The sequence below is a fragment of the Anomalospiza imberbis genome, chromosome 7 (genome assembly GCF_031753505.1).
Source record: "Anomalospiza imberbis isolate Cuckoo-Finch-1a 21T00152 chromosome 7, ASM3175350v1, whole genome shotgun sequence".
Lineage (NCBI taxonomy): Eukaryota > Metazoa > Chordata > Aves > Passeriformes > Viduidae > Anomalospiza > Anomalospiza imberbis.
This window is the reverse complement of record NC_089687.1, coordinates 18,519,136-18,535,433: the sequence shown is the minus strand read 5'-3', so window position 1 is coordinate 18,535,433 and position 16,298 is coordinate 18,519,136. Positions and strand designations below refer to the sequence as shown.

Below are 16,298 nucleotides of genomic sequence, written 5' to 3'. Positions count from 1 at the left end.
AGCTTTATAAATATATATACACTCAAATCAGTTATAATCACAGTTTATTTACATCAATTAATATTTTTGCTTCAAACCAGCAAAACAGGGTCCTGTATGACAATTATTTCCTACATGTAAAATGTAGAGGTAAGTTAATAGAGAGCTGACTCATTGAAATCCTTGCCCCACTGAGGCGAGTATCAAAATATCCTATTGTTTCAGTGGGGCCAGGACTTTTGCCTTTAGTCCTATATTCTCATATAATGTGACTTGATAAACCAATCTACTTTCTGTACCAAGCAATTTATTTGCTGCTTGCCGTCTCCAGACTGAGTGAACTAATAGCTGCTGCTAACACAAACTCTGCAGAAGCAAGCTATTTCAACAATTTATTAAAACTCATCTGTAAACGCTGTAGGTACTACAAGATTTATCTGTCTCAGACATAATTATATGCATTTTTTTCCTATATAACAAAGATAATTTTATACCTGAGTTATCAACCACATTCATTCCAAATCTAAAAATAATGCAAAAAAATCTACAAAACCCCTTTCAGTAGTACTGAGCAGCCATTATTACTGTTTGCTCACCACTAAATAAGACAGTTTCAGAAGCAGTTCATTTTCCTATCTAAACTCAAAGAAAGCATTTTTAGACCTTCCAGCACTCTTTCTGTTGGTAGCATACACTGTATTTCCAACAGAAAGTATTTCCATCACACAAAATGACCTCTCTTCCTACAGCTTACTGAGCAACTTCGGCATCAATGAGATGCAATGCGTATCCTGTCACATGAGAAAGCTGCCAGCATCAGGCATGCCTATGATTTCACTGTTTATGGATCTCACATCCGTTGAAACCTCCAAGGCAGGAGAAATAATAATGAGAAAAGCTGCTTCAGAATCATTTGTGAGGAGCAAGCAAGATGCATGCACATGCATTTTTATATCCAAGAAATGTTGTGGCAAGGATCAAGAATACCTATTCGTAATAGGAATATTTTTTACCCTTACCTGTAAATCCGGTTTCTGTGTTTCAGCTCTGTCAGTGCAGAATGAAAGGTTTACTCCCCCTTTTTCCATCCATCAGACAGCAGCCATCCAATAACTGAAGTCATCCTGGCATCCTCTGGAACATGCTCTCTCCCTTATTTCCCACTCCCCACCCCCATCTGTATGCTAGCAAAATGGGAAAACAGCAAGAAGAAAACAACAAAAAAGCACATCTAAAAACCAGCTTTAATAAGCTACTTAGTAGTCAGTGAGGACATTCAGTACTAAAAGGTAATGACAAGAAAATAAAATGTAAAGACAAGAAAAAAAAAGTCTATTAATAAGCCTTCAGCTCCACTACCGAGTGAAGCTGAATTCTCCCTTTCAGCTCCTTTTTGTATGGAAAAAACAAGCAAACAGCTGTAGGAACACAGTTACTGCCTGTATACATTCCTTGAGACTGACTCAGCTATCCAGATCTTCAGTGAAGAGTGCTGCTGTGTATTTAGGAAAGCTTGTGATTATCAAAATAGCAGTGGTGCTTTTATACAAATAAGGGTCTGAAATCTCAATGCAAATTAGAATAATTCAGAGATAGATGCCAGGAATTTCCTAGAAAATATAATTTCTTTCCGTTTGAGGCAGTATTTATAAAATACCTCAAAAATAATAATTAGTAGATACCTCTCTCTTGAATGCCAGCTGTGTAAAACTCTACCTGTATTACTAGTGCACATGCATTTATTTTACTCTATTTATAATACAGTAGCCAACATGCAGTGTGCTGCATGAACTTTATACAAAACTTTCTACTAAAATAAGAAGTCAAATGTAGAGAATGACTAGATGAACAATTTTCAATTAATATGCCTGAAATATACTCCTAGTCTCTTTGCAGCCTCTTAAATCTAGTTTGAAAAATTTTTTTCCAAGATCAGAGAATTTTATTTTCTACCTCTCTATATAAATCAGGTTGGTATCAGCTCAGTTGAAGACAACAGCATCACATTTAGTTTATGACAGTTTAATTACATTTAAAATCAAAATCAAACATGAGTCTTCTTAGCAAAGATATAATTTACTGCCATATCAAAGCATTTGTACTCCAGGATTTCTCTTTTAAAGAAGAACATTAAGCAGCAGAAGCTGACAAATACCTTTGTGTTTACAAATTTTAATCTTCAGTTATAGTTTTCCAATAAAATTAGCTGTGAATTCCTTTAAATACAAGCATCTGTTCTCTTCAATGAATTATTGATCTTTAACGACAGCAAGAGTATACCAATTAGCATACTTTCACTACAAAGTAATAGCTGATTTAGCTTCTGAAAAAATTAGCTGTCAGTCTTATCACAACAAACTGCCAGCAGATCCCGTGCAAAACATTCAGATTCTGTCTTTACAAGTAAAGTAGGTGTCTTTTTAACCAAATTACCTCAGTTTAACGTAAAACCTCTTTTTAGATGCTTAGAAAAATTGAAATCCCTTCCTGCAAGCATTAAAAAACTATTAGGTTTCAAATTCAAAAAAATCAATACTATTTTCTTTAGTGGGAAAAAAGGGAATACAGAGGGACACCTAAACAGACATTTTGCCCTGAAAAGCAATACTGAATAGGGGATACTGAGGAACACCTAAACAGACATTTTGCCCTGATAAGCAATTGGCTGGAAGACTTCAAATTTATTTTCTTTTTGATCTGCAGAAAGAAATTTGGAATTGAGCACCAACACTTTACCTTTCAACCAGCCTGAGTGCTGAGAGAAATTAACAGACATACAGAACTGTAGTGCCACAACAAGACTTCATATTTTTTTAAATATAGATGTGAGGTGCAGCATTGTTCCATCCCCAAAACACCTTTAGAATAGCTAGTCAGAAAAATGGGCAGTATAAGCAAGTCAATCAGAATGCCTTGCAAAATCTACTATGAAAATAGGAGAGTATTACCAACAAAAACCCCAACAGCTCTACAACAGTCACAGGATGAAGCAACTCTCAATACAGACAGACAGTGTTTCTAAAGTAAAACACAAATAGCATTGCTACAAAAACTGATTAGCATGAAGTAGGCTGCTGCTTCCCCCACACTCCACAAGGGCTGCACACAGCCTCCCTAGCAGCGGGGTCTGTGCAATCTCCAGAACCTAACCTTGCCAGCTTCCTCAGATTTCTGTGTAACATGAGACAGTCCTTGTGAAACTTGCCCCAATTTGCACACCAAGAATTGAGTAAAGTCGTTTACATAAAAAATGCATTTTAAATATATGAAATTCACTTCTGCAGAGGGCTGAGGACATTCTCCTGTGCAGGTAGGGGCATTTGGCTGCCTGGGCAAAAACCCAACCTACAGTCAGCACAGCTGGTGGCCCTGACAGAGGAAGGCAGCAGCAACCACTGCCCACCCTTTGCCAGGACCCTTCCTGCAAGCTGAGCCTCTTGCCCCTGGCCCGGGCTGGAGCTGTGCTCCCCGTGCTGCAGCCCTGCTGGGGCCGGGCCAGGCACCTCCTGAGCGGAGCCGCAGGGCTGAGCTCTCCCGCCTCCGAGGGATTCCACACCTGCCTCCCCACAGGCTCCCAACGCAGCCTGGCAGCCAGCCCCAGCCGGAGCTGCTCTGCACTGCTGAGCTGCCCTCGGCTTCCGTCTCACCTGCCCCTTCCAAGCCACCTGCTGCACTGGCTGCTCCCCGGCAGAGCACCTGGACCTGACTGGCCCTTTCCAGAGCCAGCACCTGCTAAATCTCAGCAATGCTTTCCAGCTCCAAAGTGCCATTACTGGACTAATTAACCTCATATACACAGAGATGGAGAAATGGAAACAATCCAGGTTTGTAGCCAGTCCCTTCTGTGACTCAAGGAATTACTTTTTGTACTTATATTTGTTTGGTTATTTCTCCTTTTTTTAAACTTACCTATACTTGATACTCCATACAACACACATTTATCTTTTTTCTCCAGAGCTATTACATTGGAAAAAATAAAAGCTCCACCAGAAAGCAAATTCCTGCAACATTTTCCTTTGCTTTTCCTTTCCCTGATTAATCCTATTGCTGCCAAAATATTTACTTCTGTTTTCTCTGACTCTACAAAGAATGTAGTTTCTTTTGGTAATTCCTGTACTAAATAGATCGACAGAATCACCTCCCTCCTAAATAAACCTTCAGGCTGGGATATTGGATAACACCTTCTTCACCATCTTAGTTTCTTCTGAAATGCAAATCTTTCCAAGTAGGAGAGAAGGTAAGCAATGGCTGAAGGCAAAATGGTCTTGTAGATGTACAAATCTCAACTCTGATTACTGGTAACTAATATCTCTTGATCTCCACTTCATACACTGCACAGGCACTCACAGCCCCTGGATCCCAGCAGCTATACTCAGGTAACATAACTTTATGATAGCTTATCACACAGTCCTTCACTAAAACCAGTTACTGAAGATCTCTCCTGTCAAGCAGCTCTAACATCCTTCATGAAGGCACGGGTGGAGCTTGACGTTTCCAGAATGCTCCAGGCTGACTTTTGAGACAGTCACCAGTCTGTTCACCAGACTACTGACTGCAGGCTCAGGCATTTGCCTAAGACAAGCAGTGGTTACTGGCCAGCTCAGGAGCAGAAGAGCTATCCCCTGACCTGTTGTAAGAGGTTTGTTTCTCCCACAGCAAAATTTGTTTCTCCAACAAAAAAAAAATCATCTTCTGAAAGACTGTTCCTTGGATGTTGAAACTAATTTCTTACATGGGTCTAGAAATAAGAACCTTATTCACGGTTCTGCTAGCAGGATCCCACGAAGGCATATCATGTTCCACACGTTGGATCTACTAGATCTTCTGAATGCAGACAGGAATTGTAACACCTTGTTTCTCAGCATTCTACACGTCTGTGTAAAGATACTGCAAGCAGGAGGAAACTGGTTTGTAAGGTAGCAACAAGACTGTGTGAATTTCACAGCCAATGCCAATTCCATGTGGCAACTCAGGATACCTGGAGTTGTTGCAAAATGTGCCACCATGGTCCCCAAGCAGAATAAACACCAATAGAGGGGAAAAAAATAAGAAAGTGATGAATGAACTATGTATGACTTACTTGTGTGTACTCAGCTTCCTAGAAAAATCCTGCATAGACAAAAAAACTGGAATCCACTGATGTTTGATTATGAAACCCAGGCCAAGGTTTCCCTAATTTGAAGTTGCTGGCATTGCCAGGAAATTATGTATGATCTATGAGTGAAAACAAATGGAAAATGGATGTTTCTTTCTCACGAATGGTAGACAAATGCCATCATCTAGTCTTAAGAAATGCCTGCAGAATTCCAATATTCTGAGGTTTAAGTAGTTTGAAGATATCAAACAGGATATGTGTGATACAGTTTCCATGAGTTTTTGGGGGAAAAAAAAAACAACTCCACAGTCAAAAAGCAAAGTAAAAATGCAGAATCCATATAACAAACTATATTGGCTTCAATGCTCTACTGACTGCATTCAATGAAGCCTGAAGATAGTTCAGGTTGGAAGAGGTGGTGGATAATTATGGGCAATGCACAATGAAAACACATCACCCTATATTTTGAAAATCAAAACTGCTTCAGGAAAGAACAGGATTAATTAATAAAAACATTCATACATTTTTACTCTTTAACAGAACCTAGAAGACTCTACTGTGTCTGTAGGAGCTGAACCACGTTTGTTTCAGTTCAGAGCGGAAACAAACCAAGCCCTTTCTGGTAAGGCACATCATACTGGTCAGTGGATCTGGCACTTGAATGTATTCCCCCTGTTACAGTAGGAGGAATTAGCTATCAAGGAGCTGTAAAAACTACACTGAGATGCTTGGCTTGCAGATGGAGATGCAGATTGAGCTCTGGGTGAGAGGCCAGAGAGAGACAAGAGGCTGTGAACTGCCAGCTTTGGGATGAGAAAAGGCACAAAGATTGGTGATGCTGGCCAGGCAATGGACACTGAGAGACACAGCAGGAACTTATCAGTAAGAAAGGAGATGATGTTGGGTGACACCAGCAAGGTGGATGGACACAGGGAGGGCAGCAGGAGCTGAAGACTCCTGGAGGAGAAGCGAGACTTTTCCACACTGGGACTGTGAAGGCACAAAGCCTTGGCTGGGGGTCCCTGCTCAGAGGCACCAGCTCCAGCTGTTTCTGTGTTACTGGGCCAGGAATAAACAGCTTTATGGACATGTGAAGCTCTGCTGTGGGCAACCTGGGGTGGAACCGGTGAGGAAACTCGGTCTGGCTGTGTGAGGGGGCTGTGCTGGGCGTCCAGCAGGGCCTGCCAGGTCACTGGGGCCACCTGCCCTGAAGGGGCTCTGGTCCCAGCCATGCAAGTCTGGCCTTGGGAGTGCAACTTCCAGAGCCTCGGGAATGGGCATACTGGGAAGGTTCATCAATGGGGCAAGTGGGGGAGGACTGCACTGCCTATTGTGCTGCTAAAGGCCGAAAACACCCGCCATAGTTTTAAGACAAACAGTACTGCAGCACCCATTAGAAGTAAGTTTTTCTTTACTCCTTGATAAACAGAACCAAGGAAAACCAAACGTTTCTTTCTTCTTAAAATATATGTAGAGAGCTTGTGTGAAATCAAATAAAATTAAAAACCAACCAACTTACCAACCAACAAACCAAAAACCCTAAAAAAACCTACACCACAGAAACTTCCATGAAAATAGTGCCAGGTGAGAATAAATCTCAGGCAAAACTGAAAAACATATTCAAGGCAGATTAATTTTAACCTCTTAGAAATGCAAGTTACATAAATTTCAAGTTTCTCAGACTCCCACCTACTTACCAACATTCAGCCTATATTCAATCAGCTCAAAAGTATAGTCATCTGCCTTCAGTCAAAGCAAAAGCCATATAACAAATGACACAGAAATAGACAAAAGGTAAGCAAGGAACTTTTGCACAAGAGTATACATGGATTTCCATTAACTCATCTGTGGCTATCTTATAAAGCAGCTTTCTACCATGGAAAATATTTCCAATTTTGCTTATTTGCATATCAACTAAGTCAGGTAAGCGCTTCCAAAACCCAGAATTCACTTCTCATAACTAAATAACAATACAAAAGCCTAAAACATCAGACTTCAAAAACAAGTTTCTCTTGAACCATAACCTATGCTTCATGACTGAAAGGCAAAATTAACCCACTTTTCATTAGTGGTAAATAAAAATTCTTGGCTTTTAGCCTTATCTGCTCCAGTGATGGTGGCTCAGCACAGTAAGGGAAAAGAGCAGGTACTAACTTTTGAAAGGAACACAGACAGACTGACAGCTAGGTCAGGGAGGAGCACCACTTTTCACTCCTATGGCACAGGCACCTTATGAAATTTTACTTAGTCAACACAGTTGAGCACCTGAAAGATTAATAAGGGTTCTTTTTCTGCTTATTTTGCAGGCAAGAGTTTCTTTTTTTAATTTCTATTCCCCCTCCTCTACTAATGCACTAACTTGATGAAGCCTTTAAGGTTAATAAAATTTATAGAAACATAAATGCATGAAGCCAAATATTATGAGCTTAAGGAGCTATACCTCAATTAGTTACAAACATCTAATTCAAACAAGAGAGATGGAAAAACATTAAGAACAGGGATAATATCTAAATAAAGTTCCTCCAAACATTTGATGCTTGCCCCAACTGTGGGCATCTCTCATTTTTTTCAAGAGTAAAATCAAAAATCAACTAGATTTAGATAAATTTTGCCCTGAGTAATATCATCATGGTTTCAACCACATGCACAGTGAGTGTCCTAATCCTCCTAATTTGGTTTTTCCTGGCAAGTTTTAGCTCTGTCTTCCCTGCCCAGCTTCATTCATGAGTCTACAGCTACCCTATCTTCAGCCTCACCTACTGGTCATATTCACATTCACTCATATTGGTCACTAAAAGTAGCCCTTAGCATTTTACTTTTATTGGGGATTGTGGGGCTGCCCACAGTCAGTTCATACAGATGACCAGAGAGGTCACCAGGCTACACTGACACCTAAAATCGCCCTTCTCCTGTATTAGATGTTGGATTTTGTGCCATGTGCTACATGTATCCATGTGCCAACCAGTGATCAAATGAGGTATCAAATGGTGAATCAGGTCCTCAAGTACATTATACAGACAAATCAGGGTTTTTTTCATAACCATTTCTGGTGTAAAAAAATAACAGTTTTTTACATTTCTACCAACAAAAGTACTACATTTTTAAATACACTTGTGCAAAATTTAATTCCAGAAGTCATTGAAGGAGCTCCTCCTTTACCCCATGCATACTTTTAGGAAAGGTCATGCACTGTTGCTAGTGATAATACGCACTGTTTTTCCCCAGTGCCGCTGATGCACAGCTCACCAAAACAGACAAGGAAAGAGCATCCAAGGAAATCATGTCCAGTTCATAAAAACATGTGACTAACCAGTACTACCAGCCTTTCAACACAACCATTTCCTTGGGGCCATTCTCATGCCTGTTCCACACATGGTTTTGTCCTAATGTGTTTTTAATAACATAAAGAAAAATCACCATTGTACAGGAAACAAACATAAGAAGTTATGCAACACATAAAGATTAAAGATCTTTAATCACAAAAGATGATGAGTAGGGCATTAAGTTAAGCTATTGAATGAATAGTAAGAAAATTTAAAGCTTGTAAGTGGCAGAGCTGTTAAAAAAAGGAGGGGAAAATTATATGAAAGATCAGTTGCTTTTTCAGAAATTCAGAGTGTGCCTAATTTGTCTTGTAAAATGAAAGGTCATTATTTACCTTTTTGCTCTATCATAGCTAAGGCGGAATTCAAAATGTACATAATTTTGCTGATAAATTAAAATGTCCTTACTCCCCAAGTAACAGGAACTTCATCTGCACCAAAGAAAGCAGTGTTCTGCAAAAACTGACTTGTGTCTTCACATACAGATCTGCAAAAGCATTCTAGAAGAGAACACTCGCTTGGCAGGGAACAAGAGTCTAGTCCCTATTTCCAAATCAATCTCGTGAACAAGAAAGCCCAACAATCCCTACAAGTGAGTGGCCCAGCATTAGAGTGTTATACCCCATTTCATCCAATATCAGCCAAGAGAAATGGCAGGCCCTTGCTTAGCACTATTCTCCCAACATTATTTTATAGCTCGTTCATTATGGTATATCTCTGAAAGATTCAGGTGTCAATTTCAACACTTTCAGGGAAGAAAAAACAGTATCCAAGTCTCTCATTTTCTTAGGAACGAAGAAAACTAGGAACTAGTTCTCTCAACTACAATTAACAAGTACATGGCTATCACCGGTAGAAGAGAGAATCCAATTACATTAAGAGTTCACCCATAGAAAAGAGATCAGCGCTTTGTATTTCCACTGCACAGAGCTCACTGTACTCTAAAGCTCAGAAATTCAGACATCCTACAGTCCTAGTATGCCCATTTCAGCAAGGTGAAAGCCCCAGTGAAATGCAGGATGACTGAATTTCTCTTTACATGTTTTGCAGACACAAGTTCTACTGGCTATGTTAAAAACACAGTAGGCATTACTTTAAAAGCTGTAGCTGCAGAGAGACATCAAATGGATTTCCTGACTTGCAAATGCCTTTTTAATCACCTTCAGTGCAGCAGCACACCTTCAAGAAAATGCTTAGCAGAATCACAAACTTTGAAGGTGCCATACCAACAGAATGTCAGGGTTGGCAGTGAAAAGCAGGATAGTCAAAAGCAACGACCAGGAACTAATTTAAACAGCTTTCTCAAGACATGTCAAACAAGGAAAGACAAAAAACATTGTCACTGGGCAGAGAGCTCTTTTCAGACAGATCAGCTTCTGAAGAGTGGTTCTGGAAGAATCCCAAAGTTGTCATCAAAACCAAAAAGCCCCACTTCTTACACAAACTGTAAAGCCTTAGGCTAGGAATGATTTTCAAAGCAGTGACAGAGTCTGCTTTATTTTGCATCATTGTGAATAGATAATTTTTGGTGAAGCTAATGAGCCATAGAAGCTGGAGAACAGGCTTCCTTCAGCGTTCAGACACAAAATCAGAAAGTCATATGCAATGAGAAGCCATTCAAGCTCTCCTTTATTTAGAACAAGTGTTTATATTCAGTGTACCTGTAAGGGAGAGGTGCAGACAATGTTCTCCACAGTCTTCCTGCTGTATCCCTTACAGATCTTTTACAAACTCAATCAAAAATTACCTGAAAAATCTGTCCAGTCAGGTAGCTGTGTCCCATGATGAGAGATGCGGTGCTTAAATATAACTGGAGGGACTCTGGGGCAGAAGAAATCAGCCTTTGATGATCAGATGGTAGGTGGTACAGGTAGGTGGTATGATGAAACAAAGATGGCATCTAAGATAGTACCCTTATACAGCTACACCAAACAGGGAAAATACTGAAGCTTGGCCATCAGACAATCCCTTCAGTATTTTCCCTGCTACATACTGAACATGTAGAAATACAGTGTACAGCACAAGACAAAAACTTGTCTTTGTAATCCAAGCTAAGTTCTCTTATCTACTAGCATGACCACTGGCACTTCACCGAGGGAAACCTGGAACAGTTCTACAAAAGGCCTCACTTGTAAATAGATTAAGTATAAAAGGGTAAAGGGTATCATCCACTCAATGTTATGGATTAAAATATAACAGGGAAAGTTCAATATAAACTGGAAGATACAGGAAAGCCATTTCAAATATTTTCATATATCATATGAATGACTCTTTTTGCTATTTTGACCCACTAATGTACAGTTCTCTCTACAGAGATTGAAAAGATGAGTTCCCTAATCATTTACTACTAAAACTAAACTAAATATGAAGCTAAATCTGTTTTTAAAATGGATTTTAAATCAATTTTTAGTCCATCTTTTAAAAAAAATCTAATAGTGAGATGCAAGTAATTCAAGATATTCTAATAAACACTCTATTTCATTCTAGGGATACAATATGATAAGAGAACAGAAAACCAGGTAATTTTAGCTATATTCATGGGGCTTTCCTCCTCTCTGACTGACATTTACAGACTTGATCTTTAATATGTCTTAAGGAAAACAATAGTTTTGATAATAATTGAACATATTCATTTTACAGATAATATATCACTATAAAAACTACATTTTTCCCATATCTTAATAGGAATTTTAGTCACACCCAGGATCAGCAGCAGTATGAGTAGAGTGTTTCATCAGCAATATATCAGATGCTGACAAGAACGCCTGATAGTGATCAGTTCAGGAGCTATTCTAAGTATTTAAATTATCTTCATTAAGCACAAAACATGGTAGTAATTTTATTTTAATATCAGCATTTTTATCAGACTGTTCCTTAAAAAAAAGACTGCAGTATTACTTGTATTCATTAGTTATTCTTAAATGTAACCCACACTGCATTCTGCAAACAAAAGTGGGAGTTTTCTTTAAAATTACTCTTCATAAGAGAGGTACCACAATCAAAGAACTCAGCAAGAGCATCAATTCGGTGCAATCACACACTGACACCTAGTGAATGCAAGCAGTTAAGAAATCCTGTGCTTATCTCCTCTCCGTCTGTGCACCACAAGTGTTACCACCACACTCATACTGACAAGGTGCTTCAAATACAATGTTTCCCTAAGTCCAATTAGGGGGACATCAGGATGTGCGGTATTCCTTGTACACGAGCATGAGGAGACACAAAGTATCTGACCAGCTCAAAAATGTGTATGTCCCTGTAAATGAGTCCCTACTTTGTTTTATTTTTCATACATAATGGCAGCCTAGTGACTACTGCTCAGTATGGCAGTGAGAACAAGCAGACAGACAAGTTTCTCGAGACGAGATGGATTTTGCAAACGCCCAAATCCACTCAGGGAGTCAGCTGGCTCCACACACAGCACAATTGTTTTCTTTCCATTATGCAGCAGATGGTGCTGGAGATGATCTGAAAAGCCCTTAAACATGAACGGCACATGCAGAGATACAGTGGAGACTGCAACCAGAGGATTTATAGCCGAGAACAATCTGGGGTCAGTGATTATGTCATCACATTATCACTCCTAATGTGTCTCAACAGAGATGCAGAAGCTAGCTGTTCGGCCCATTCATCGAGCTTCATGCAGAATCACCAGCCTCACATCTTCACCAGAAACAACAGAGAGTTCCTGACATTCTTACTCAACTCCTCTTATTCTTTAACTGTATTTAAGGGATCCCTTTTCCCAAACGTTTTGCATTTCTTCAGCCCAAAACCCAAGGTAGCAATTATCTGTTCTCTTGAATTCTTAGGGAGCACTGGACAAATTATTCAAACTGCACTGCCTAGTATTACAAGCAAAGCCAGCAAACAAATTCCAAAATAAGCCTTCAAGCTCTTACAAGTGAGTTGAAATTGTGTTGGAAGGCAGGGGAGGAGGGGCAATGCAATACACTGCCAGATGCTATCCATCACCATAAATCTTTTCAGACCCATGTTCCAAATTCCAGTTTTCACAGCTTGAGTTTCTTGAATTTCCAAACAGAATGTTCCAGAATCACATACAGCATTATGAATTATATACCTCTACAGTCTGTAAGCATTTTTCCAATATTAGCTCTGAATTGACTTTGGTGGAAGCTAGTTGGAAGAAAAAGTTAAAATCAGTAAAATTAAAATCAGTAATTCCAGAACTTCTAGCTTCACTTGAAAAAAAAATCATGTGTATCCAGGGTATTCGTGCTTGGCTCTGTGTGCTAGGCTCAACTTCCCTCATGTATATGCAAGTTATTTTGTTACGGCTATAACCTACACAGGCAATAGCAGAAGTGAAAAGTCTCTAACAGATGGATATTTGGATGAAGTTATTACTAAATACTAGGTCTCTCTTTCCTGTATGATCCTTCTCCAGCAGAACTGCTTGTCTTTCAATGAGTAGCTCCAGTTGTAGAGGTCACAGTGCTGTTTTTTTCCTTTTCATGATTCCATACTAATCCACATTTGTGTGTGGTGACAGTGGCAGGAGGGAACAGAGTCTCCCAGCCCAAACCACGAAGACCAGCAGGCCACCGGCAGCTGCCTTTACTTTCCGAATTTGTTTTTTAATACATCTCTCCACACGTTATGAAGATAAATGTCTTAGATGTACTATTCAGAGGCTTTTACATTACATTATCTAGTTTACCTGTGCTGTTTGTTTCAGCAACTTTATAATTCCCGTTTTCTTTTTTACCAGTTACAAAACAGAACAACCTAAACTAAACTGTGGGGTTCTGGCAGGAACCTGACACATCTGAATAACTGACTTCTTATTTTGGAATGAGTGCTCAGAAGGAAAAACAACAACACAGAAAACCTAGCTAACTTTGAAAAAATGACCCAAGCAGAGTTACTCTATCAAGGCTTATCCTATAGCTATTTGGTACAGGATAAACCCCAAACATCCCATACCACTTTTGGTCATCTGAGATGGTGAGGGACAGGCACTGAAAAACACAAAATTATTGCCACTGTTAATAAATTTTAGTTTGTGGATCGAGTGCAGTATTTTGAAGTCCTTCACTTAAAAAACACAGCGTAAGTCTGTTAAAGAAGTTAATATTTTATGAATGCATCTTGGAAACAAGTCAAGCCAAAGCAAACATTAGCAGAAGCATGGCAAATCCTGAGCAACTCAACTCTCGTTAGTTTTTATAAGCATATACAGTGTTTACAAATAAATAAACATACAAATTCCTAAGTATATAGAGCACTCTCCTGCTTGTTGAGACTGTATCTGGAAGACAACACATTTTTCTATGCTATCGCGACAGTAAGGCTTGAAATTTTTTTCATAATTTCTTATACTATGTTAAAAATTAGAACAGCTAACTGTATTCTTGTCAAATAAGAATTGACATTTATGTGTAAACCTATGGGCAAAACACAGATGATTAAGGGGAGGAACCTGAGGGGGAACAGCAGAGTGCCTGATCAGCTTTCAATGATCAAAATTTCTTCCATAATAAAGAATATTTATACCCCCTCAAAGCAGTATCCTGCTTTGCAGTTCAAAAATCCTTGTTGCCATGGGAACTGCAAAAGAAGCCAGTTGTGACATAGCAAGGCTATAACAGAAACAAATCTACTGTGAAATGACCAACAATCCAGGGTTTTGTATAAAAAATGCTTGAGTATTTTCAACCTGAAAACAAAATGCTGCCTCAAATCTTACTTCGAAATCCTCCTTCCACAAATATCTTGCAAATTTTCACTAAAATATAGACATTGTTTATACAAAATAAGGTAAATTTGTATTTCATATCTACTACATCCAGTGCAAAAATATCTACTTCCATATGTGTCTTTTCCAGATATATTTGGTACAAAGTGTACATTAGTGATTTACATTACTGTACTTTATGTAGAGAGACTGAGCAAACAGATCTCAGAAAAACAGAAGAGACAAAGACAAAAGCATACACACAAAAAATAGTCCATACAAAACTATATAAAGGAAGACTCCTAATGCAATTATATAAAACAATATTTCAAGGGTATACATCCAATTTGCCCTTTGTATCTGTTCTCACCAGGTAACAAAAAACAGTGCTTGATTACTAAAATAGAACATCTTGCCTATTGAGAAGGCTGTTGGCACTTCAAAGGAAAGTGAAAAAGCAATGTCAAACCCAGAGTCATGCAGTTCGCACTCGAACACAAACAGTTAGCAGAAGCGTGAATAAAAAAAACCCAAGAGCCTGATCAAAGGATCCATGTAATAACATGGAATTCATACTTTCAAACATAACCCCTTCAGTACCCCATTATAATCTTATCAAGACACTAGACTTATTTTCCTGTCAAATATGTGTATTATACAAAATGTCTTGAGAACACCACATGATAAGTACTGCACTGAAATGATGTGACCTTTAGGTCACATATGCTGACTTGTGACACAACAATGAAGTTGGGGAAAACCCTGAAAAAAGCAGTTTTGCAAAACAGTGACTGCAAAAACTGCTTTTATATGTCAAAGCAGTCTCATATGTTTAGAATACGTCTTAACATTATAACTACTTATGTATCAGATTATGACTAATTTAAAAAGAATCCTAGGAAGCTAGGCACGAGTCTTATCTGCAGACTGGCTCATGGCTCCAGCTTACTTTGCAGAACCATTAATTAGGAAATACATTCTTTTTTATCTGTTCTAACAACACTTGCTTATCAGACAGCACGTTATACAGAATGTATTATCACTGAAACCAATTAGTTTGGATTACCTCCATTTCACCCCCCTCCCTGAAGGGCAGATAAAAGCAGCTATCTCCATTTTGGCCATGCCCACTCTCCTTTTTGACCTAGCCTGCACACTCTGGCACAGAACTGTACAGGTCTTGCAAAATGCTTGGACTAATCATCAAGTAACTGAGGCTATTGAGAGTAATGGAAAGCATTCCCAGCAGAGAGGGTAGTTGCCTGGGAAATGCAACAGGCTTTTCTTTCTTACCTGTCAAAACCATAGAGCAAACAGGATGAAGGAGAGGGAGAGCAGTGATACCTGTGTCTTTATTATGGTCTGCAAAAGTATTTAAACTGGACTCAAGAAGTCAAGCAATCTACAACAAAGTGAACCAGTTCAATGAGAAAACCTTTAAAAGATAAAATTTTACTTCCAGAATAGTGTAGCATTATTCATTTGACAAGTTTTAAAATTAGCAAAAAATACAAGCTTCCTTAAATGGGTTGCGGGGTAAGAGAGTAACTAATACAGTACAATGATGCATACTAGAAGTAGCAAAAAACAAAGGAAAATATTAAATCTTCTAGATCATTTTAGATGCACGTATCAGTCCTTCACTCAACACTGCATCTATTTGATGAATCCTTTTTCCAGTAACAAATATTCTATTTTTCTCAGATTCATACACACATCAGGAAGATGTCTTCACTACCAGAGATATCAGAGAGACTGAAAAGATTGATGTCCAGAGACACTCTGGAGGGCATGTGTGAGGGGGCAGGGGCAGGTCAGGCCCTGCCCTGGTCAGGCAGTGCCCTGCCCCACACCCCCCAGCCTAGAGCCTGTATCCCAGCCCTGCTGTGGCTGCCAATTCCTAGCACAGGGAAAGCAATGCTCCACACCCACCTCTGGAGCCCCTAACCCAGCTCCTAAGTGGCCAAATGACCACAAGTCCCACCTGGGGGAAGTGCCCAGGAAGGCCAAGAGGTATTTAAGGCAAAACACAAAGCAATCAGATGTCTTGACCCTACTTCCTCTTGGAATTATCTCAATACCTCTGGAATCCAGGAGTTGGTACTGTTATGCATCCTTTTCTGGATCTTTTCTGTCTTTCTTCTTCTAATTCCCTCTTCTTGGAATTTTCAAGAACTTAAAACTGAATTGGCTTAGAGTT

The 16,298-nt window shown here is 39.2% G+C and overlaps 1 protein-coding gene and 1 long non-coding RNA gene across 4 annotated transcripts in view; one reads left to right on the top strand and one right to left on the bottom strand.

Annotated features, from left to right (window-relative positions):
- Nucleotides 1-16,298, bottom strand: part of CSRNP3 (cysteine and serine rich nuclear protein 3) — a 99,672-nt gene that overhangs the window by 80,564 nt on the left and 2,810 nt on the right. The window contains exon 1 of one of the 3 annotated variants that reach the window (XM_068195742.1): nucleotides 999-1,154. The exons of the other annotated variants lie outside the window; for them this stretch is intronic. Within the exon in view, the coding sequence (XP_068051843.1) occupies nucleotides 999-1,067 (69 nt within the window). The 5' untranslated portion in view covers nucleotides 1,068-1,154. Of the gene's footprint in view, nucleotides 1-998; nucleotides 1,155-16,298 lie in introns of those variants that run through there. 3 annotated transcript variants of the gene reach the window in all.
- Nucleotides 3,600-4,082, top strand: LOC137477608 (uncharacterized). Its single transcript, XR_011001089.1, has 2 exons — nucleotides 3,600-3,803; nucleotides 3,935-4,082. It is a non-coding gene; the product is annotated as an uncharacterized lncRNA (long non-coding RNA).